The 24,009-nt window shown below is 42.1% G+C and overlaps 2 protein-coding genes across 14 annotated transcripts in view; one reads left to right on the top strand and one right to left on the bottom strand.

Moving 5' to 3' along the window:
* Window positions 1–198: 198 nt before the first annotated feature.
* Window positions 199–14,892, bottom strand: pign (phosphatidylinositol glycan anchor biosynthesis, class N). Of its 3 annotated transcripts, none has more exons than XM_028970573.1 (30): window positions 14,121–14,892; window positions 13,498–13,628; window positions 13,045–13,285; window positions 12,773–12,894; window positions 12,580–12,678; window positions 12,385–12,491; window positions 12,128–12,252; window positions 9,884–10,014; window positions 9,604–9,720; window positions 9,466–9,506; window positions 9,297–9,356; window positions 9,136–9,228; window positions 8,996–9,051; window positions 8,833–8,911; window positions 8,476–8,658; window positions 8,266–8,405; window positions 6,870–6,969; window positions 6,658–6,750; window positions 6,413–6,504; window positions 6,220–6,325; window positions 6,002–6,110; window positions 5,804–5,906; window positions 5,331–5,433; window positions 5,050–5,136; window positions 4,908–4,963; window positions 4,752–4,827; window positions 4,058–4,131; window positions 2,760–2,802; window positions 2,622–2,674; window positions 199–1,849 (listed from the first exon to the last, which is right to left on the bottom strand). In XM_028970573.1, the coding sequence occupies exons 3-30, from the start codon at window positions 13,269–13,271 to the stop codon at window positions 1,726–1,728; spliced, it is 2,799 nt and encodes a 932-aa protein (XP_028826406.1). In that variant the 5' UTR covers window positions 13,272–13,285; window positions 13,498–13,628; window positions 14,121–14,892; the 3' UTR covers window positions 199–1,725. The 3 variants fall into 3 exon arrangements, with proteins under 3 accessions (XP_028826406.1, XP_028826408.1, XP_028826407.1); XM_028970575.1 differs by lacking the exon at window positions 14,121–14,892 and adding an exon at window positions 13,741–14,111; XM_028970574.1 differs by lacking the exon at window positions 14,121–14,892 and adding an exon at window positions 13,761–14,111.
* The window catches only part of relch (RAB11 binding and LisH domain, coiled-coil and HEAT repeat containing), a 32,531-nt gene continuing 22,755 nt past the window's right edge, over window positions 14,234–24,009 (top strand). For 3 of the 11 annotated variants that reach the window (XM_028970564.1, XM_028970563.1, XM_028970561.1), the window contains exons 1-7: window positions 14,236–14,853; window positions 15,593–15,646; window positions 19,445–19,534; window positions 23,052–23,123; window positions 23,272–23,327; window positions 23,463–23,576; window positions 23,817–24,005. In XM_028970564.1, coding sequence (XP_028826397.1) covers window positions 14,400–14,853; window positions 15,593–15,646; window positions 19,445–19,534; window positions 23,052–23,123; window positions 23,272–23,327; window positions 23,463–23,576; window positions 23,817–24,005 — 1,029 coding nt within the window. In that variant the 5' untranslated portion in view covers window positions 14,236–14,399. Of the gene's footprint in view, window positions 14,854–15,592; window positions 15,647–19,444; window positions 19,535–22,268; window positions 22,294–23,051; window positions 23,124–23,271; window positions 23,328–23,462; window positions 23,577–23,816; window positions 24,006–24,009 lie in introns of those variants that run through there. The other 8 variants (XM_028970572.1, XM_028970566.1, XM_028970568.1 and 5 more) reach the window with 7 other exon arrangements.

Here is a 24,009-nt window from a genome sequence, read left to right as displayed (position 1 = left end):
TTTTACACAGTTTATACACAGCTGTGGCAGTTCAGACAAGCACTTTATACTCTTCTTATGCACTTGCAATATTTCAGACTTCCTCTTAAGCAAGTAAGAACATTTGCATAAACTCTGACCCAGAACTATTTGAGAAGTCACTTTTCACACCAATCCAATTTTGCACTGATTATTTAAAGTTAAAAAAGAACAATACAGTATTTTCATAACATTTATTCAGCAAAAAGTATAAAAGACATGGTAATACTTAACACATTTGTTACATTTATCCTTTTGAGGAGCTGGCTAATAAATAATGTCTGACAATTGGAACATCTCAAATGAATTACAGGTCTCCAAAATGTACAGTGTCTGGTTTTAAGCACTTGTGTCTATGTATGTGTAGTGTTTGTGGATCCTGTTGTGTATTGTGTTATTGTGTTATGTTCATGTGAAAAGCACCCCCCTTGGAAACTTGAGTTATTGGATGTCCCAATGAAGGGTCGGGATTTGTGACCTTTTTAAAGGAGGGTACACCTTGCAGATGGAGGGCTGCTGGAGCGCTGTTGTGAGGGTTCATGTTTTGCTGCATTCAGCCATGTGCTTGGTGGCTGAAATAGCCTGTACCTGAGTAAGTTTTCTATTTCTCTTTTTAGTTCTTTATATAATTTATGATACTGTTTTTTTGTCATTTTATTTTTGTTACCAAAACGCTTTTTGGAGATGCATGCCATGGATTTTTTTTCCTCTCCAATGGCTGTGACCACCCGTGGGGACTCCTCTGAGTCTCACCCTACATTTTGCCATTTCTACAGTCTATAAAATGAACCTTTTATTGCTATATTGCACGTTATTAGCTTGTTCTCTCATGAGTATGGCTACTGTTAAAAAAAGGGAGATGAACAGCATTTCAATGCTGTTCAACCAGCATATTACAGGATGCCAAGACAATTAAAACCATGAATCCATGGGGGATAATACAATTGAAACAGTGATTCGCAAATCAAGGGATGAGTCATATAGTCGTAAGTGACGACGATGAATCTGGGATCTAAATATGATTAGAAGAATATGAATATAACCTATTCAGTTTTTAAACAAAAACCGAATGACCTGAACACACTGAAGCAGCTGTTTTTAATCAAATATTAAATACTGATAATCACTATGTATACTGTCATCCATTTGTTTTAAGAACAAGTTGCTTTCCAATACAGTTGGCAAAATGCCACATACGTCCATATGGATCTCACCCCATTGAAATGCGTTCAAACATGTATTCATGTGTTCAAACTAAAAAGTATTTTAATTCACACTCTAATCTGAGGGGCATCTGAGGACAGTAAGTAAAATCCAGGTGTATCGTGAACAGGTCTGACTAGTCCAATCTCTGGATGGACCTGTTAATCATCCTAATAATTTATAATTTACAGAAAAGCCTGGACTTAATTAAAATTTGTGGATTAAACACATTACAACATCTAAGAGAAACTCGCCCTACTATTATCCTTACTTGTGAACACCATTTCAAGTGTTATATCACCCTTTACTTTTTTCAGATGCTGGCATTTATTTTTTGTTGCCCTTGACATTCACAGTAACAAAAATTAATAAAAGTCAATGAGGTTAAAACAGTTGTTTAAATATACCATTCCCTATAAAATGAATGCTTTCCATACAAAAAAAACAGACACCTCTCTTCTGTCCGTGCATTCCCATGTAAACTCAGTCGAAACTCAGCCTTCCTTATCTGAAGTGCATCTTCATTCGCCTGCCCACAAGGATTCTTTTAGAGGTCAGGATGTGTGTGAAGACGCTTAGCACCATGAGGAAGATGGTCATGGACATAACGATGACATAGTGACTGATGCTGCAGCACACACCCACAAAAAAAAACAAACACATTTCCCTTACTGGTTTTACAGGAACTATGAGGCAATGACATTATCTACTAAGCCATCTGCAGGAGAATACTTACACAACTCATACTTATGTCAAAAATGTGCATAACAATTAATCATATTTAATAAATAAAACAATTACTGTGAAAGCAGTACACAGAAACTCATTTTAGTAAAACAGTTAAAGGTCCCCTGACGTGATATTTTGTTTTGGCCTCAGCGGTCCCCTAATACTATATTTAAAGTCTCTTTCCTAAATTCAGCTGTGGTGCAGAATTACACCCACTTTAATCCAGTCACACAATGAGATTTCCGCAGGATGTGTGTAGCTTTAAATGCTAATGAGGAGGAGAGAGGCGGGGCATGGAGGAGAGCGGCCTATAGAAGTTGAGGGATCATTAGTGGAAATCACGTCAGACAGGAAGCTGTGTCTGTGTTTATCCAGAAAAAAATCGAATTAACCCACTGGTTCTTGAGAGTCTTGAGAGAAAAACAAATTTGTGCTCATTTTCACATCTGATCACTGAGCAATTGGAATGCTTCACATGTTTGGAAGCCATGACGGCTGGTGGAGATAATGTTTTAGGGGAGGGGTGGGAAATTCCAGATCTGACTGTCTGAGCTGCTGCTCTCTGAACGGCGAAGCACAATGACCAAAGCAATGACCAAACTCATATTAAATGTTAAATAATCTCACAAAGTGAAATTTACATGATAGAGGACCTTTAAATATAATCCTACCTGGTGCCAATATCAAGCCAACTTCCATAATCTTGAACCAAGAAAAAAAAGTGCTGAGAAAGAGGAGGCCATTGTTAGACTCTATGCATAATCTCCATAATCAGTGCTTTTGCACAGTTTCCTTTGATTCTGACTTACCAGAGCCATTAAGTCTGAAATAACCAGTACGATGAGAAACAAGCTGAAATGAGAAGAAACACACACTATATTAACTACATGCACTAAACCCTACAAATACAGGTGGTACAAAACATATTCAGACCCCTTTAAATTGATCAGTTTTGTTATATTGCAGCCATTTGCTAAAATCAAGTAATTTTTTTCCTTATTAATTTACTGTACACACAGTAAAACTGAAATATCACTTGGCTTCAGACCCTTTGCTCCTGAGCACTCTGGAGAAGGTTTTCATCCAGAATATCCCTGTACTTGGCAGCATTCATCTTTCCTTCGATTGCAACCAGTCGCCCTGTCCCTGCAGCTGCAAAACACCCCCAACAGCATGATGCTGCTTCACTGTTGGGACTGTATTGGACAGGTAATGAGCAGTGCCTGGTTTTCTCCACACATACAGCTTAGACCTTTTTGGTTTTAATTCATTTTAGTCTCATCAGACCAGAGAATCTTCTTTCTCACCATCTTGGAGTCCTTCAGGTGTTTTTTTTTTTCTTAATATATATTTTTAGCAAACTCCATGAGAGGCTTCTGTCAGGCCACTCTGTCGTAAAGCCATGACTGGTGGAGGGCTGCAGTGATGAATGATGTCCTACAACTTTCTCCCATCTTGTGGGGGCAGTGGTGGCCTAGCGGTTAAGAAAGCAGCCCCGTAATCAGAAGGTTGCCAGTTCGAATCACGATCCACCGAGGTGTCACTAAGCAAAGCACCGTCCCCACACACTGCTCCCCGGGCGCCTGTCATGGCTGCCCACTGCTCACCAAGGGTGATTGGTTAAAAGCAGAGGACCCATTTTGTTAGGTGTACTGTGTTTCACATAGAAAATCACTTCATCTCAAAGTTTCAAAGTGAAGAGCAAATGAGAATCACCAGAACCCTTCCACAATTTTGTCTCTGAGCTCTTCAGGCAGTTCCTTTGACCTCATGATTCTTATTTGCTCTGACATGCATTGTGAGCTGAAAGGTCTTATATAGTCAGGGGTGTGGTTTTCCTAATCAAGTCAAATCAGTATAATCAAATGAAGGTGTAGAACCACCTCAGTTAAATATATGAGTCACAGCAAAGGCTCTGAATACTTAGGACCATGTCATATTTCAGTTTTTCTTTGTTAATAATTCTGAAAAAATGTCAACAATTCTGTTTTTTTTTCTGTCAATATGGGGTGCTGTTTGTACATTAATGAGGAAAAAAGATTTTAGCAAATTGCTGCAATATAACAAAGAGTAAAAATGGAGTCAGAGTGGTAAAATGCAAAAATACCTTCTGGAGGACAGCTGTGTGGAGACCTGGATGCTTTCAAAGGTGCACATAACTATCACAAAAGGAATTAAAACCTAAAGGAGCAAAGCACAGCAAAAAGCAGATAGTGAATTCCCAAGTCCTGTGGCAACACATTCAGAGAAATCTTCGACTCAGGTCATATGACTAAAAAGACTGTAATTGACGTTCACCAGCACTTTGAGAGGAACGGGTGTATGTGCTGTTTGGGTCTATGGGACCCATTTTAATGTTATAATGTTAGTATCCGCATGGCCATACATTTTGACGTTCAACATTGCTGTATGTTATAAACTATGATATATCACATAATATTGCTTGATGAAGCAATGCTATGCAAGCAATATGAAGCGTTTTTTAGCATGCATCATGTCACAAAGAAGCAGTCTATGAGTGGCTGCTGTACCGGAGCCAGGCATGTAAAACATTTGCATATCTATTTTCAATATAGATGCATGTCCATAATAATACATACAGTATAATCCAATTACAAGGACGATTACAAAAACTGCCAGAAATCACACTGAGCTAACCAAGGCAAAATGTAGCAGAGCATGTCTATATGTATTCATATCTGAAAACGAGATCATTACGAAGGGGTAATAAAAAACAAAACAAAAATCATTCATTAGAATTTCCTTGTGTATTACAATGCATTTACTACAAACTGGTCTACCTTCCACATCATCAGGGCTCCCATGATGAAAGGGTTAAAGACAGTAAGGAAGCAGTATACTGATGCTGGATCGAAGCTATGGGGAGAAAAGGAAGAAATTAGACTAAAAGAGTCAGTCTTCTAAAATGCTCAAACATGTGGCACAAACACCATCACCTGTTTATGGAGGCTATGTTCCCAGTCCCAAAGAAAGCCATAATTATGAAAAATACCTGTTTGAAGCATTAAGGGCAATGTGCACTTGGCATGACACCACCTATACAGTATGAAAAATTAGTCATGGGAAGGCAAAGGATACAAAAAAGTAGGATCTTCTGATGTCATCCAGCCTCAGCTGCCTAATTTTGGTTATGTCGATGCTGTCAGAGAAGTCAGTGCTGGAAAGCTGCAAAGTTTTGAAAAGACACAGCTGGTACAGTGTGAGCAGTTTGAATCTACCGCGGAGAAAACTGCAGGCACTCTTGGTCGGCCACATAAGCAGCATTTAACCACACATAAAGAGGAAATGTACAAATGAAAAAATTCTGCTGAAACAAACAGAATGTCTGCACTGGTGATGCAATGTTAAAGGCTGCCTACATGACTCCGGCTAGACGCCCCTTTCGACTGAAGAGCCTCTTGCTCGATGTTAATCCACACGAACATTAAACATGACAGCACTGGCGGAAACAGTGCTTCACACCTGCAAGAGCAAAAAATAAATAAGAAATGAACCCACATGTATGAATGCAGCTCTAGGCTGACAAATGGGCATTTATTGAAGGGTGTGACCGTCACTTGCGCAACCCAAGTGCACGTTGGCACATGAACACTTTACATTCTGCACCCAGGAGTCTTCTTGTTTATTAAATATATACTAAATAATTCATAAACACAGAGAGGCATGCTGAGTGTTTTCCAGGCCTTGACTGTTGAGGTTAATATAAACAGGGTAATAATTTCTATTAAAGAGTGATTCAGATGCAAAAAAAGTGACAATAAAATCAAATCATATCCAGTGTACTACCAAACTTTCTTTTTCTGTACATGTAAAGTCTGCAAAATGTCATTACCCGGTGCTGAGGAGCAGGAAGGTGGACACCAGCGACAGTAGGATGCTCAGCAGGCGATGGAAGAGGCGCGTAGAACTCAGAAGGGGGACAACGAAAGAAGAGACTGCAAGGAAAATTGTGCAGAACAGAACCTTTGTGTTAACAAATTTCTGGTTTGGGACAATAAGCAAAAACAACAATAAAATATGAGAGGTTTACTTAGCGTGGACCAGCTGATAATCTGGTTAACCAGGGGAAGGCCTTCCTTCCTCTGCAGACTGGAATGAGTGCTGGTTAACACATAGGCGCACAGTGCCACAGTGGCCATCTACAACCAGAGAAAGATCATAACGGCGTTCAGTTTGGAAAAAAGGCTTAGTAAAAAAAAAAAAAAAACACACACACACACACACACACACACACACACAAAACACAACCTGGCAAAAAAAAATCTGAAGATCTTTCCTGTGTAGAGGTGTGACTTTTCTTGTTGACCACAAGTAGGAAGAGGCATTGAACAGCATCATAGCAGCAGCACATGTCCTAAAAATGAATTAATACATTTAGAAAAAAAAAACTACACATCGTTTATTATTGCAACAATAAAAAATAAATAAATAAAGTTCTCACACAAGCGTGACGTTGGGCTCCCTTCCCACCACAGGCATCAGGGGAAACAATGCCAGGCATAAGCAGCTGAGTATCCAGCTCACTGTCCTAGACTAAAAAAAAAAAAATTGTTTAAGCTGGAATGTCCGAGCTCCTGAGGACAGCATCATGCCCAGTTTCACTGCAGGTCAAAGGCCCGTCTTAGTAGCTCTTAATGATACGAATAAAGAATAACAGCGCAATGAACGAGTTTGGTTTGTTGTTACCTTTGATTTTTCAGTGAGTCCAGATACAATTGGCCACCCAGCCAGGACAATGAGCCCAACACTCAGCATTGCCCTGTAGAAAAAGCTCAGCACCTGTATAAAAACCAGGAAAAGACCTGAAAATTACATCAATGAATAATCAAATTACATATCGTTTATGATCAGGTATATTTCTCATGCTATTTTTGTGGGGGAAAAATATTGTAGTTTACCAGAAGTTCTATTCCAAGAGAGACCAGCACAAAATACCCAAAGCATTTACTCAGAGGCAAGGAAGGGATGGAGCTGATCAGATCCGCAAAGGTTCCAAACCTGAGGGTGAGAAAGAAGCACTGTACTGCGATTACAAGAGACAGGGTTCCCACGGGTCCATGAAATCCTTGAACTTTTGTGAATACGTTCAAGGACCTTCCAGGTCCTTGAAAGTCCTTGAATATTTTTAGGGAATTGAAATTTCATGGATGCCGATTTTTGAAACCGGAGTTATATTTAGTCATTGGAAGTGATATCTTGTGCCTGGATGCCCAGAAAATGCTAATTCCATGATGCACAGCTTGCCAAAGAAAGCTATGCAAAGTGGTTGGTGAAGGACAATTACAGCCACTTTGAGCCAGTCCCACAATAAGGTTTCCCAGGACATGCCATTTCTCTCTATAGCTTTAAATGCTACTGATGAGGATAGAAGCGAGCGAGCATTCGCAGAAATGACGTCACCAACACCAATGAAAGTGATGTGAAGCGATTGTCGTTGTGAAACACAGCACAGCACACAGGTGCACACAATGAAATGGTTAAAGGCAGAGGACACATCACCCTTGGTGAGCAGTGAGCAACCATGACAGGCACCCGGGGAGCAGTATGTGGGGACAGTGCTTTGCTCAGTGGCACCTCGATGATTCAGGATTTGGATCAGCAACCTTCTGATTACGGGTCTGCTTCCATACTTGCTAGGCCACCACTGCCCCATTCACCAATAACAATATTTGGCACAAACAGGAAGTCATGTTAAGTATTTTTCCAAAAAGAAAATTAATCCCGTTATGAAGAATTCAGATCTGTCTGTCTGACAGAAAGCACTCTTTACACATACCACAATTTCTAGCCATTACAGGACCATAGACAGACTAGGGGAACTCGTACTAATGTTAAATAATCTCACAAAGTGAAATGCTCATGTCAGGGAACCTTTAAACAGAAGTTTGAATCTAAAGCTAGCTAAATTAATGATAAAGGTAAATACAGCCAAAACAGTCATGTACATCCTTAGCATGGACATATTAATGAAAATGGAATATTATTAACATGAATGTAGCCTATACATTCAGTCCACTTTCTTGAATTGATTTTGTCCCAACAACTTCAATGCCATTCACAGTCTTTTTTAAAGATAGTTTTTTAGTAACATTCAGCTGTAGCAGTAGGTAAATGCTGCTGCATGTGGTCCTTGAATTTGATGTTCACCAAAGTGTGGGAACCCTGGTGTGATATCTTGAACAAATTCTGATAACATTCAATTTCCTTTTCACATTTGGTTCCCTCCAGTACCACAAGTACAGCAGTTACAAACAGATGTACGCGCTCCAACTGAAACCAGACAGAACCACTTACTCCTTAAAAACACAGTACCACACAGGAATTGGAAGCAGGCAGTAGATGTAGTACATCCACGGGCTGCATTGAATCATCAGGAAGATGGTGGTGGCCAGACCCAAGCTCATGAATGTCCTTCCAAGTCCTCGACTGGAAATCTTCAAAACAGACAGCCCAGTCAAAAGATTTATATATATGACATTTTTTTAAGGGTTATGAGACCCTCACCATGCCTCTGTGACCAGGGGGTTTGCGCAAGCTAGCATGAGTCTTCAGGATGACCAGCACAACATAGGAGGTCCATCCCACAAAACCCAGAACCACACTGGCGCCGAGGAAATAACGGTCGTAGGTGTGGTAGTAGGTCAGGCCCTCCATTGCCTGGGTGATTGTACCTTCACAAAGCCTGATCTAGGAAGGAGACGGAGAGGGGAAAAGGCACAATCACACTGACAGCTGTGGACAATGGAAACATTAAAGGTGAAAATGGGTTGCTAGTCGTAGACTGTGTGTGTCTTTTCAATGAGGAAGTTTCATTATGTGGAGCGGAGGGCAAATATTTGCAGCATACACCACTGTACATACCGCTTTGTCAAACTGACCCATGTCAATCAACACCCTTGCATTTCGCACAAAATTCTGCTGCGCAGACTCTGTCAGAGGCCTTCAGAGAGAAGCAGTATTATGATAGTTAAACATTATATTGAAAAGCAAAATAAATAGAACATCTTACAGTACTGTTACTTACGGAAATGGTGTAAACAGAAACGACAAGGTTGTTTCCTTCTTTTGAGACATTTTTACCTGAGAGGTTGAGTGCAATTTACATTATTTACAGGACTCTGTATTTCAGCTCTCTAAGGCCATTCTATTGGGTGAAAAGCATACCTTGAACTGCTCCAGAATTTGAATGGAGTTGGCATACATGCTTTCCGCTTTAAAACGCTGGGTGTTGTTCAGGTAGTTCAGAGGTAACACACCCTGGAAAAGCCTAATTATTACAAAATGCTTAAAACAGAAGCGATCATTGCAAAATGTTGGGCACCTACCACAGAATTCAGAGGAATGGGAACGCCAATAAGAGATGACATCAGTGGTGCTATGTCTGCCTGTGCATGGAATTTTTTTAAGAAAATGCATACTTCATTTAAAATACATTTCCATAATTTATAATAGTATATATTTATAATCGATCATGTTTATAATCCAAATACAAACCTGATTTACATCAACTCGCTTCAGAGTATCAAGTTTCCACTCTACAATTAGAATAATAATTTTGTATTGGTAATTAGTATAATAAAAAGAAGAGACATCAAAAATACAGAGCTCTCCCATACAGAGAGCCACAAGAACCTCGCATGTAGTCGTCTTCGTAGTGCTGCGATATGTCCCTCTGAGCAGCCTGGACCCCCGCCCCCCAGGCCACCAGCGGTGTCAGAGTCTCTGAAGGGAGGCCTGCTCCATGGGACCCTGAAAATGTCCACAGAGATTATGCTATCTTAGTGTAGGGGGATTCACCAAAAGCCCCTCATGGATTTTGCTAATTGTGTCTATTGTGACACAATTATTTTCACAATTTGCTTTGATTGCAGAGGTGTACTATAATATCAAGGCAGAATTTTGGATGTCATACCCCAACTGGTCATGCCATGGTCTGAGGTGAATATGTAAGCTGTGCTGTCATCATGTCCAAAGAATTCTTCTACTATTGAGACAATTTCAGCAATTCCAGCATCAACAAGACCAATGTTGTCCATATATTCACTGTGGGGGTCATAGAACAGAGACTAGTTAATGCTGATTTCAGGCAGAAGTTAGGACAGTTTTATATGTGATTAATTGAACAGACATATTACAGTTGTGGTCTGGCAGGTAAGGAAGCACATCCATAATCAAAAGGTTGCAGGTTCAATCCCAAACTGCCAAGGTGCTATTAAGGTGCCATTGAGCGAAGCAACGTCCCCACACACGGCTCCCCAGGCACCTTTCATGGCTGCTCACTGCTCACTCAGGGGATTGGTTTAAAGCAGAGGACACATTTCACTGTGTGCTGTGTTGTCTTTCACTCCACTTCATATAAATTGAATAAATAGATATTTTAAACACGGGAAAAAAACAGAAGATTGCAGATAGCGCCTATAGCTGTCTCAAAATGATTTAATTTTATATAGTTTACGCCTTATATAGGAATATACATATAGACATATACAGTCCCTGACAAAAGTCTTGTTGCTTATCTATTGTGTAGAAACACCTGCTATTAACCTGATTTTAATTAATCATTTGGTGTTAGAAATAGCTCATATGAAAAACTAAAACCCTACCAAATGATGTTTAATGCATTGAAATGAATTAGTTTCAATGGAAAAAAGTTATATAATTTAATCAAGACAAAGGTCAAACTTTGGCAAGACAAAAGTTGTCACCTATGCAGAAATTGCACACATTTACTGCAAATACAAAAATATGTCAGCAAATTAAGTAGTGGTGCTGTTTTAATATCTTATATGACTTCCATGAGCTTGAAGGACTGCATCCATACGTTTGGCAAGGATTCATACAATTTATGTAATCAGGAATAGCAAAGAAAGCGGTCTTGCATTCCTCCCAGAGTTCATCAACATTCTTTGGTTTCGTCTTTTATGCTTCCTCTTTCATCCTACCCCACACATGCTCAATGATGTTCATGTCTGGTGACTGGGCTGGCCAATCCTGGAGCATCTTGATCTTCTTCGCCTTGAGGAACTTTGATGTGGAGATGGAAGTATGTGATTGAGCACCATCCTGCTGCAGAATTTGGCCTCTTTTATGGTTGGGAATATAAAAGGTAGCTAAAATTTCTTGGTATTTCAGACTATTGATGTTGCCTTCCACTCTGCAGATCTCTCGCACACCCCCATACTGGATGTAACCCCAAACCATGATTTTTCTGCCACCAAATGTCACTGTTTTCTGGGTGAATCTCAGATCCATGCGGGCTCCAGTAGATCTCCTGCAATATTTGGGGTGATCAACAGAAGACTCATCTGAAGAATCCACCTTCAGCCACTTTTCCAGCATCCATCCTTTTAGTAGGCTGTGGCCCTTGGCAAATACCACACGGTTTTTCAGTTGTCTTTTGTCTAGTGCTGGCTTCTGGGCACTGATTAAACCATGGAGGCCATTTCATGACAATCCAACAAACTGTTCTGGTTGACACAGGGACTTCAGGTGACCAGGTCTCATGGAGCTCTGCTGCAGTGGAAAATGGGCTGGACTTGGATTTTCGAGACAACAAACGGTCCTCTCGAGCAGTTGTCTTGCGGGGCTTGTCAAAAACGTCTCCAGTCTCTTCAAATCTTTTTTTATTCTCTGTACTTGACGCTGAGACACATTCAAGGTGTCTGCCACATCAGCAGTGGACCTGGTCTTCAGCCTCTTGATAATCAACACTTTAGTCTCAGGGTGAATCTTAGGCATGTTTGCAGAGGTCGAGTTGCAGTTGATGTGAAGGTCTAGTGTACTGGGGTTCTTTTTATACATGCCTGAGACCTCATTGATCCATTATTAGTCAGAGGTGAAGCTCATATTACAAGGCGACAACACTTATGTCTTTGCAAAAATAAACTCAACGGGCTTTACCGAGCTTTGAATATTAGAATACTTTTTGACAGTTCCGTTTTGCACTGAAACATTATTACAAAAGCTGTTGGGAATAAAATGAGCCATTTCTTGTAAAAAAAAATGTACACACACACACACACGCACGGGCACAGTCTCATGAATGATCTCCATTTGCAAAACCCTCAAACCACCATGAGAAACGGAACCTGTCACTTTTTACAGACAAGGAAGTCAGCTGAATAATAAATGAATAACCTGAGTAAATCTCACTCACGCGGACAGTGGCCTGTGAGCATGTCCATTTGTGTCTAGCCCCAGCAGGTGCAGAAAAAAGACATTCTGATCCTGATGCAATCTGGACAGCAGTGTCTCGTTTTCTTTAGCGTATTTGAAGAAGGCCTTTTCAATAAAATAAGAAAAGTGAAAAATTATGCTGTATAATAATTGTGCTGTATTGCATGAGATGGACACAAAATGCATTTAGAATCTTCAGTGTGCCTTCTCCTAGGTCTATTCTGATACTCATCCTACCTTGACTTCATCAAACACCCACGTGTCCAGTGTAGAGGCATCTGTGGAGGCAAAATCCTCATTCACTGCAGGATAGGAATGAGTGTAAACATGGTCTCCAGTGGCACCTACAAGTTCACATTAGGTAGATGAGAAAAGAGAGATAAAACATGCGTATACTTCATCAAGTCACATTTACACGCCTGTTTGCTGCACCTTTGGCAAACATGGGCAAAATATCAGGACTCCCCCAGGACCAGGTGTGCCTGCTCTCATTGAACACAGAGTCAAACTCAACAGGGTTTTCCTTCCAGCCTAAGGAGACAGAGGAGAGAGAGAATGCTAATCATAAACAAACCACTCACACAAATGCACAGGGACAAACAAAATGCAAACAGGTTTCTTGTACCTTTGGCAACAGCGCTCACATCCTCGTAAAATCCTGCAATCAGGGCCACATGGCCGGGACGGGACTCAGTTGGTACTCTAGTGTGAGAGATACCCCACATTCCCTTCTTCTCAATTATATTTCTGCAGCAAGCAGAACATCAACACATGATCAAATCATTAAACAAAATAATTATTACAGTTTTCACACTTCATCAAACTACTAGTTAATATGAACTACACAAGACTGCAGAGGACTAAAGAGGGCACAGATCAGATTAACCAGGTCAGTACCTTAAAAAAGGTACCCTGGTGCTTCCATTGACATGAGGTTTATAGAAGCTGTCTGCTCTCAGGCCATCTGCCACAAACAGCACCAGGCGCTTGGCTGGAGGGGGAAGTGGGACGTACTGGGGAGTCATCCCATGAACCAGAGGGGAGGTGAAGTATATGTCAAATATGGAAACGAAGAAGACAATGTGGACAAGAAGGCCCACGACAAAGAATGTCACCATCTTCATTTTGAGGTGTCAGCCTGTACAGAGAATTAGAGACATTTCGTGAAAATTCTAAATTTCACAAAATAGGTAAACGTATATACGAATGCATAGATATCAATACGAAAGTTGAAATGTAATCTAGCATGTATAACAGACATTTTTGTTTACTAACAAAACAAATAACGTTTGCCTATAAAGGACAGTACCTCTGTATTGCACTAAAATAAATCCAGACTGAAACTCTTACCCTTCTCTTGTCGTTATAAAGTAACTTTCATCGTGATGGGTTCTGACAAGATCACAAAATGTCAGGTCTTGCAAATGAATGGGATCACACATTCTTTTGGCAGCACACAATCCACAGACATGACCTCCTCGCTGCAGACAAAGGCCACACCAGGGGGCTTATAAAACATCTCACCGACACGGATGAAGCAACAGGTTAATCTGCTAGAAACCGCATGGGCGGCACTGAAAGAATACGGCATACAATTATACTAATCAGCTTACAACCAAAAATTCGCCCCGACTTCCTGACTTCCGTGTGCGCCTTAGCCTTTGAACTCTGTCACAAGTGGATTATGGGACATGTAGTTCCTACCTCAGGAGGTGTGTTCGTAAATAATTAGCTCGCCTAAAAATAATGAATACTTCATGGTGTTGGTTAAATGTTTTGAATTTTGATCAACTAATGACTAATATTTTGTTCACGTTCGACTGTATCAGAAAACAATATATGTGTATATATATATACGGATGTGCTCGAAGCCATCTCAACGCCTTTCTCGACCAATTTCGAATGCGGAAACGTCATGTGGCTGACAAGCACATCAATTAAGGATGAATTGTTTCAGCGTTATTAATAATTACGTGTTCACAGGCGACCGCGTAGGCTGAGAGGTGCAGCTCCAAGCTGTCAAACGCGCCCGGCCCTTCTGCTGGAGCCTGGCGCTTCCCACCCAATCCAGCACAGCGGCTCCGTGAGGGAGGCGGGATCTGAAATGACATTCGGCCGTATGGACCAAGCAGCGTCTCGCCGCCTCGCCGTTCAATTGATTAGGCAAGGCTACGCCAGCTAGCCGTCGGTCCAGGAAGACGGGCCGATCAGTAGGCAGCGTAGGTAGGTAGCCGCGCTCCCGTTGTGGAAAAATGGCGACCGGCAACGTCAACCCGTTCAACATCAGCGATTCGGAAGATGAAGCGGAGCAGAGACCTGACGGCGCCGAACGCAGCCCGGCGGACGGTCCACAAGGCCAAGCCAGCGGTCCCTTCTCCCCACAGGCGGACGCCGAGCCGTCGGGATTACTGCTGTCCAGCAGCCGAACCAGTCCCGGCGCGGAAGGCGTCTCGGTCTCGGCCGCAACAGTTGCGGCCGCCGCCGCAGGCGGCGCGGAGGCCCGGGTGTCCGTGGACGCGATCGCCGCGCAGCTCCTCCGGGATCAGTACGTCCTCACGGCCCTGGAGTTCCACACGGAGCTGCTGGAGGCCGGCAGGGAGCTGCCCCGGCTGCGGGATTACTTCTCCAACCCGGGCAACTTCGAGCGGCAGAGTGGCACGCCGCCGGCGTGCAAAGAGCAGGGACCGGGTCCGGGAGGGCCGCTTAGTGAGTGTCTACCGACGAACGTGAGCGGGCCCGTGTACCGGAATCTGCTCCAGTGTTTGGCCGCGTCGCAGTGTGGCGGAAATGGGAACAGTAATTGCAACAGTGTAACGACAACCGTAATTATTACCGCTTCGTTACAGTGGCAGAAATGGTGGCGACAAGTGACCCGCGTTCCACACTTACAACAAGTGTCTCTGGATGTGACCATAACAGTAACACCAACGCCTGGTTATTGTCCGCAGCTATTGTAGTTGGAACAACAGGTGTAACGCTGTTACGTGACGTTAGTAACGTCTGCCATTTCTGCAGCTGTAACGATGGATTTTCAGAACAGCTACTATTAACAACAACGATCTGCCACAACGGTAACATCTGCAGCTGAAACCATCACTGATCGTCTGTAATTGTGTTAAACCGTTACGATTATGGTGGCTGTAAGGATGTTACAATATCAGCAGCAGCCGTTTCTGTGTGCGTTACGGTGACGGCCATCACACCGTTACGTAACGTTGTAATGTTTGTAGCTGTAACATAGCAGTACAGTTCGCGTAGTAGTAAAATTAGCTATCCGTGCAACTGTAGCAATAATTATTATCCGTAAACGTACTTGTATCGGATTTCACCGTTAAATTACAGGGGTGTGGTGGTAACAGTGGACGTTTGACCGACGTCTTGCTTGAACTGTGTGCGAGTCCCATTTGTGGATGATCACTGTGGAGTTTTCCCCCATTGATCCCAGCTGTGCAGGTGCAGGACAGGAAGAGAAGGAAAAGCGATGGTGCTCATGCACGCGGTATGTAGTGGCTGAACAAGATTGGACCCTCTTGAACCGTGCACTGTTTTGGGGGGGAATAATCATGACTGTGACTCTTTTTTTTTTTCCTGGAGCTCTTGCCATGTGTCTTTTTTTTCCCGCTTACGAGTCAGTGGAACAGCTGATTAGTAACTGCCTGGCAAATCATCTCTCTCGACCTGTCCAAGCATGATTGTGTGATTCTTCCTGCAGATCTTGTGGTTGCAGTGTATGCATGAGGTTGAAGTGTCTTGACCGTATATATATATTGCATCCGTGAATCATATTGCTGGCACGCAGCATTGCCCAACAACTGGTTCAGTTGTTTGTGGTGATTCGAAGTGTAATCGTGGTGTAATCAAGACAGATGAAATGATTTTTTTTTTTTTTTTTTAACGTTCTGTTTTCTGGCCTAACAGCAAACAGATCGATTTTTCTTTTTTTTTTGTTTCGTTGGCAAGTGGCTTCTGCTGATCGAAATGCGCGGGTGGCAGTTGTGACAATAGCCTCAGACTTTTGGTGTTCTGTCTGGTAGTCAGAATTTCACTAAGGGGCAGTGGTGGCCTAGCGGTTAAGGAAGCGGCCCCGTAATCAGAAGGTTGCCAGTTCGAATCCTGATCCGCCAAGGTGCCACTGAGGTGCCACTGAGCAAAGCACCGTCCCCACACACTGCTCCCCAGGCGCCTGTCATGGCTGCCCACTGCTCCCTCATGGGTGATGGGTTAAATGCAGAGGACAAATTTCACTGTGTGCACCGTGTGCTGTGCTGCTGTGTATCACACGTGACAATCACTTCACTTTTCACTTTTATATCGACCAGGAACGAGTGTATGCAGCGCATCCTTTGGGTGAATTCCGTACGTGGGTCTGTGGATCTGGATTGTTGGCCGGTAAATGGCCGCTGCTGAAAGGTTTTGTGGTGCGGCAGGTGCTGGGGGAAGGGTGCTGGAGGACACCGGAGCCCCGGGACCGACGGCTCTTTATGAGCGATGCGGCGCAACAGGGCCGCGCCTGGCAGCCAGCCGAGGGGCAGCAGATGGCTGGAAACCGCCGCCCCATTGTCTTCAGCCTTTTTAAACAGGATGCTGAGGAGCGTTCACAACCTCTCTCGCAGAGAACGTGTTTCCCTTCTCAACATTGTAGATCTTTTAGTCTTGAAGATTGCTGAATGAATATGCAAGGACTTTGTGGTAGATCATCTGAGTGAGTTGGCTGGAAGCTAGATTCTAGGTTAGTAGGTTAATTTACTATCGGTTCGCGTGCATCATGGAGGAAATTTTTTTGGTTTTGTTTTTGACATTCTACCATTTTACATTTTTTTACATTTAAACTGGATTTACATTGGTGTTATCAGACGCCCTTATCCAGACAGACTTACAATCAGTATTTACAGGGACACGATCAAAGTTAAGTGTCTTGCTCAGGGATATGATGGTAGTGAGTGGGGTTTAAACCTGTGACTTTGTGGTCTTCTGGCTCTAAGGCACGTATGTTACCCACTACCACCATACCAGTCAACTGTTGATGTTGGGCCTGCAGGGGCCTGCAAGATCATTTGCATTGCTGCTCCTGTGCTTTCCTTATTTAATCAAATGATCTTTCCACACAGTGGTAGGTTCCAATCATACGCTAGTCTGAGCTGTAGCACAGAGGGGTTTTTTTTGGATCATTTTCTTTCACCTACTCCTCTGCAGAGTTTATTAAATCTGCTCGGAGAACATTAAGCAGCAGGTTTTTACATTCATCCCTGGTCAGCCACATTCCACCACGTGGTGGCCATCCCACCACACGCAGGTCATGGGATTCCTGGCTCTCCTCGGAATCTCCTCTGAAATTTCTGGCCGTTTACACCCTTTTAGGGTGTAATTACTCAGTTGTGCATGAACCTGGTTTATGACCAAGTTGTTGGACAGTAGTAGATGGTACCATCTACTGATGGTAGTAGCCTAGTGGGTAAAACACTTGCCTATGAACCAGAACACTACAGAGTCACAGGTTCAAATCCCACTTACTACCATTGTGTCCCTGAGCAAGACACTTAATCCTAAATTGCTCCAGGGGGGGACTGTCCCTGTAACTACTGATTGTAAGTCGCTCTGGATAAGAGCATCTGATAAATGCCATAAATGTAAATGTAAATGTTACTGAATGTCTTTTACTGACTGTATCTCCACTGTCTGAACAATTGATCTTCAACTAAGGTGCAGACATTATTAATCATTTTATGTTGTCTGAAGTGCAATTCGGAAAGCTCAGTATCTGACTAGTGGAAATAAATTAGAAAAAAGTAGATTATAGGATGAGAGTTCTTTTGGGCCCCACCCATTCTGCCAGGGAAAACAAAGCAGCACATTCCTTTAATTTGCATTAAAGTAAAATTGCAAGTTGAATGCTGACTACCAGTTTGAATACCAGTCGAAAGTTTGGATGTAGCTAGAGGGTCTTTCATTTTTTTTACATTATAGAACAAAAACTGGACTATAATTTCGTAATAAACAAGAAAATTATCCCAATCAATGCAAAAAGTTGAACACTTGCATCCCTCCAAAGCTTCTCTCGACCATTTTAAGTTAGGTGGTAGCCATGAAGGTACAAAGAGGCAACAGATTAATCAAACATACTAGGTTTCTTGCATTGAATTCTTTAAAATTGCCTCCATTTCAGCCTGCATAACTACCACAGAGTTGGTGCTTCCAAACGTTTTACTGGTAATTGTACATATGCAGAGCATTATACTAAAGCCCAGGGTCAGACTTTCAGTGCTAATAGCTCATTTGCCGTATTGTCTGCTTTAAACTGGAATTTTAATTGCAGTTGTAGCTAGCATTGGTGGTCTAGGTGACAACCACATTGATTTTGAGATCACAGTAAGATGAACTAGGTCGATTCAGCTCGGTGGATTACTTTCCTCCCACGTGATGGGCGGGGTCTCCCCATCAACCAGTTTGTCAAGAGGTTTTTTTTTCGGCTCACTGTGCCCTGACAGGTTTTAGAAGGACTTCACATTCAGGTCAGCCCAGCTGGTGTCAAGCAAAGACCCCCACCGCTTTTCACCACTGTGCTATTCCCCAGGTGCCATTAGCTGAAAGTGGCCACCGTCACCCTGTGGGGATAGGACACGCTTTGTGGTTGTCGTGGAAACAAGGATCTCATTTCCGGTGGCAGATCATGAAGGTGCCGTCTGTGTGTGAACACAGTCACAGGACTGTGTGTGTGTGTGTATGTGTGTGTGGCCTCAATCATGTGATCCATGTTAATTGGTAAGGAATCTCTCTCTCTCTTTTTCTGGTTTGTTTCTCTCCAGGCAGGATGAATGAGTGCACAGCAGCAAAACTACAAAGGCCCTAAAAATTTTTTTTAAAGCTGATATAATTACAGGCGTGCATGGGGGTGGTTTTTTGCTTTGTCACTTTGCTGTGTAAACAAGAAGCTTGCCCTTCAGTCTGCACCTTCTCCACTCTCGCTCTCTCTTATCCAACACTTGATATGACCCAGGCGGGACAGACCCGCCCTCTCTCTCTCTCTCTCTCTCTCTCTCCTGCTGGGGAGACAGATGGAGAAGTTGCTCCCTGACTCTGTGTTTGTGATTACAGTCCCACCCTAGACAGGACACCTTTGTCATATGTCACCCCGTAGTACTTCTAGGCTGCTAAATATCTTCCAAAGTTATGGAAGTGCTTCTCAGGGACGGTGGTGAAGGGCTGTGTGTGGAATCTCTCTCACTCTTTTTCTGTGAAATCCCAAACTCTACCATTTATTAAAAAAATATCTAATAATCACATTTTTTTAAATGTCTAGACCGAGCTGGCAGCATCAGCACCCTGGACTCTCTGGACTTTGCCCGCTACTCAGACGATGGGAACAGGGAGTCAGACGAGCGGGTGGCAGGTAAGGAGGCATCACTGACCCAGGTACGCCACAAGGCCGTCTCTGATCGCAGATCAGTTTACTTCTTTCAGGATCCACCGGGACAGCATCACTTTTCTGTTGTGCAGGTCAGGAAGACTCATTTACAGGATACTTAAATTCTTGCTGAGGGATAACTTGTCAGAGGAGATCTATATAATACCGAATATTCCTCTCCATCATGATTAATTTAATCTAGGCTGGTAAATACACAGTGGTTGTTCCAGCCTGGCTGACCACTTATACTGTATTAACTAAATGATTGTGCTGATATGATTAGGATTATTATTGCTACCCATTTGTGTCATAAATAGATATACAAATAGATATGGGAATGTATAATTATTGAGCATTTTTATAGTAAAGTAAATTAAATTGTTACGCTGTATTGCTGAGAGACATTCTAAGATAATTATTAAGAAATAGTATTGCCACTGTGAAATTTTTGCAGATTTTAGGCCAATATTAACTGCACTGATTGGTTGTAGAAAAATACTAATAGAATTTTTTACTTTTAGTAATTGTTTTTCCTTCTTTTCTACAAAACCAGATAAGGTTTTGATCCTTTTCCCATAAATAAATAATGCATCTTTGGACCTTGTGATAAACGTGGAGCTACCTCCCTTTAGGTCAGATTCCATTTTTGTTGTTAATTGAGGCAGAAATGCAATTTTCACCGTGGAGCTTGTTTGCTACATGAAGCGCTGCTCCTCTGGAACGGATTCACACTCTGGTTCGTGGCACAGCTGTGTTTCCTCAGGGACTGCAGACTGATAAAGAAAGAAAAAAAACCTCATTGTGTCACTGAGATGTCACATGTTTGAATTATCTGGATTTTGGATTTTCTAGGATTAAGCCTTGACACCAGTGCTGACATTTTTTTAATTTACACCTATGCACTAGAAGTCCTCACAGAGTGAAGTCCTCACAGCTGTCGATGTAATGAGACCTCCCATTCAAGTAGTAGCTAATCCTGCTTAAAAACTTTTACTGTATCTACAAGACAAAACACTTTATAAAGACATTGGGCAATCGCTCCTGGCCACTGTTTTGCTGAAAAGTTTTTGTTAAACTCACATAAGGAACTTTTTGGAAACTTCATGCAGAAGTTGACACCAATGCCAAATGTCAGTCCTTTAAATCAAAATAATTCAATTTTGGAGTGCATTGCTTGAAATCAGAACTTATGTTAATGGACACATTCTCTGATATTCAATTTTTGCATGATATTTTTATCCTCAGTGATTTGGGACTGGACCAATGAATCAAGTCCTTAGAAATCAACATCATTCCTTTGAATTCTGCCTCTGTCCTTTTGCCCTCATAGACGGCCGTGCCAACTTAAACTGATCGTTTTGTTTTCATTAAGACATTTTTGGAGCATTTTATACAGATTGCTAGGAAGTTTCTGTGAACCGTATCACATTTAAAGGTCCCCTATTATGAAAATTTCACTTTATGAGATTATTTAACATTAATACGAGTTCTCCTAACATGTCTATGGTCTTGCAGTGGCTAGAAATGGCGATATGTATAAAGAGTGCTTTGGTCATTCTGCTTCACCATTCTGATCTGGAATTTGGCCCCTTATGTCATTATAGGGGGAAGGTTACCTCCCCTTTCTCAGGAATTTCCCACCCCTCCCCTAAAAAGGTAACTCCACCAGCCGTCATGACGTGCCAAGCATTGCAGTTGCTCTGTGATTGGATGTAGAAATGACCACAAATGTATTTATTTAGTTCCATCACGGAGACTCTGAAGAACCAGTGGGGGTAAATGAAATGTTTTTCAGGAAAAACATCACGGCTGAATTTTGGAAAGAGACTTCAGATATAGTATTAGGGGACCAGTAAGACCTATATAAAAGCAAAATAAAAAACCATAATTGGGGATCTTCAAATATAAATATCATCCATAATACAAGTGGTAAATGCAATTTTTCAAATGCAATTATTATTATTATCTTTATAATTGTAAATAACTTTGAGGGGAGGGGATGTACTACTGTTGATAATTACACTGTGCTTTTGCAAATGTCTGTTCATTAGATGCATACAGGAGAAAAAAAGTAGCTAAGCAGGAGTGATTTATTTGTGCCAGGCCAAGTAGGTAAATGGAAAGCTCCAGAACCGTGCAGCAGAGAGAGCCTGCGGTCATACCCATGTTCTGCTGAAGCACCAGCACGTCCACCCGCTGTAATTGGGCATCTTTTCCCAGTGGCCATAAGAGATCTTCTGCCCTGGCTGTCTGACTCTGGGTTTTCTGGCTTTCTGGTGTTTATCAACCCCAGCATTCTCCCCCAAACACTGGACCACACACCATCCAGGCTAGCACCTTCACCACTGTTCCTTTCTTTCTTTCTTTTTCCGCGCTTTAAAGTTCTTTTTTTATCATTTGTATTTTTTTTTTGCTTGTTCTTCTGTTTTGCCGTTTGTTGTGACTGCATTTTGTGCACCCTTGATCTGCAGCAGACCTGCCTGTCCTGAATTAGGGGAGCCCACCCTAGCTTCACCTCGGAGGGCTGCAGGGGTGGAACCTCACTCCACGCAGGCCTGGGAAAGAATAAAGGGCGACGTTTGGCAGTCCTGAACTGCAGAGCATCGGTGCACAGAATGCAACGTGTCCTCTTCTCTTCATGCTCCTCTTCCTCTGTCTTCTTTTCCAGAACAGAGTTAGCAGGATTGCTGTCTGCTCCATGCAAATGTGCCACAGCTTCTTCTAAATAGGACAAATGTCTAGAAGTGAGAAAAGAGTGTGTGGTTGATATATTTTTCTTTTTGTTTTTTTTTAGATTGATTTGCATATTCTGCAATCATTTTTAATCCTTTGCAAATGAAACAATATTGCTGTATGGAAACATAATTCAGTGAAATGAACTAAATGAATGAATACTTTTTGGAATTTTGATTTACAGTAGCTATGACTGAATGGCAATTGTTTGTTTGTTTTTAATTTTTTAATGACATTGAAACAAACACAAATCTTTACCATTCGTCCAACCATTGCCTTTTGTTATATCCAACATAGTTCTGATCTGGGGGATATTTAATCTTGTCAAAGTTAGTCTTACACGCCATTGGACGATCACAAATCTGCTGCTCCGCCACGATGCTTTGATTTGAGTAGTTAGCTTGATTTGCTGCAATGTGAAACCCTCTCGCTGAGTAGCCTGGACTCGGGTGTTCTTTATTCCAGTCTTGCACTAAAAGCCCTGGTCAGACAGCTAGGTTTGCATAAAACTACGGAAAAGCTGAGCATGGATGTCAACTGGCCAGCTTTCCCAGCTACCTCTGCTGCATGCGTTCATTAGCGCCATAGTGTGCATGCTCCTGTTTGTTCGTTTGTTTCGCACCAGCTTCTTTGAATACTTGTTACTCTTTTTTTTTTTTGGTTTGGTTTGGTTTTTTCATGGCCATCCTTTTTTTTGTTTCCTTGTGTTTGTTTCTTTGTTCCCTTTTCTTGGTTGGATGCCTGTGTGTGTAAACCACTTCCTGTCCAGTCCTGGAGTTTGAACTACGGAAAGCCAAGGACACCATTCAGGCTCTGCGCGCCAACTTGACTCAGGCAGCAGGTGGCGTATTCTTAAAATATGCACTTCATCATCAGTCTTTTCTGCCGGGGAGACACTCGTGCCCCTCAGACGCCCATTTTGGAGCAGTGGACTATAAATTCTGCACCTGATTCTCTCTCACTCTCTCTCTATTCTATTTTACTTTCAGAATGCGAAGTTCCCTCCCAAGAGCGCAAAAACTTCAAATCCAGCCCTGAAATTCAGGTTTGCAACAAAGGCCTGGGTGTCGAGTAGATTGATAATCGAGTGGATGTGTGTTTCCCTAGTGAATGGGTCTGATTGGTTGGTTTCATTAGTTTGTTTGTTTGGTCTAATAATTGACCTCTGATTTCTTCGCAGGAACCCATCCGCCCACTTGAGAAAAGAGCCTTAAATTTTTTAGTGAATGAATATTTATTGAAAAATGAGTATAAGCTATCATCCATCACATTCTCAGATGAAAATGATGACCAGGTAAAGATTCATTCAGTTATTACTCAGTTTTAAACCAACAAAATATTTTATGTGAATTAAATATTATATTGGCTCCCAAAATTAAACCACACCCCAATTTTTAAAACAAAAAAATCTTATTTTTGTGGCATCTTCCACCTATTTACATTTTTAAAAGTTAATATTTATAATTTATAGGTTCATTTCACCATTTGGTTTGACTTCTATTTTTATGTAAACCATAATGTCCCCTTTGTGCAGGACTTTGAATTGTGGGACGATGTGGGTCTAAACATTCCAAAGCCCCCTGACCTCCTCCAGCTGTACCGTAACTGCGGCAACAGCCTTCCGTCACCTAGAGACAAATCAGACGCATCAGTTGGGACGGATTCAGGAGAACTGGGAGGACACTACTTCCAGCAGCCAGTACAGAAGACTGAAAGCGTGCAGGTGC

Source organism: Denticeps clupeoides, chromosome 2 (assembly GCF_900700375.1).
Source record: "Denticeps clupeoides chromosome 2, fDenClu1.1, whole genome shotgun sequence".
Lineage (NCBI taxonomy): Eukaryota > Metazoa > Chordata > Actinopteri > Clupeiformes > Denticipitidae > Denticeps > Denticeps clupeoides.
This window is presented reverse-complemented; position numbering and strand designations above follow the sequence as displayed.

What these genes read in the sequence shown, in the direction of transcription:
- pign (XM_028970573.1), bottom strand. Translation starts at nt 13,271, where the DNA reads ATGAAGATGGTGACATTCTTTGTCGTGGGCCTTCTTGTCCACATTGTC. An exon ending in ACCAGGGTACCTTTTTTAAG is followed by an intron (nt 12,895 to 13,044) that starts GTACTGACCTGG and finishes TGCTTGCTGCAG; the next exon opens with AAATATAATTGAGAAGAAGG. An exon ending in ACACAGCTGTCCTCCAGAAG is followed by an intron (nt 2,803 to 4,057) that starts GTATTTTTGCAT and finishes TTCTCATTTCAG; the next exon opens with CTTGTTTCTCATCGTACTGG.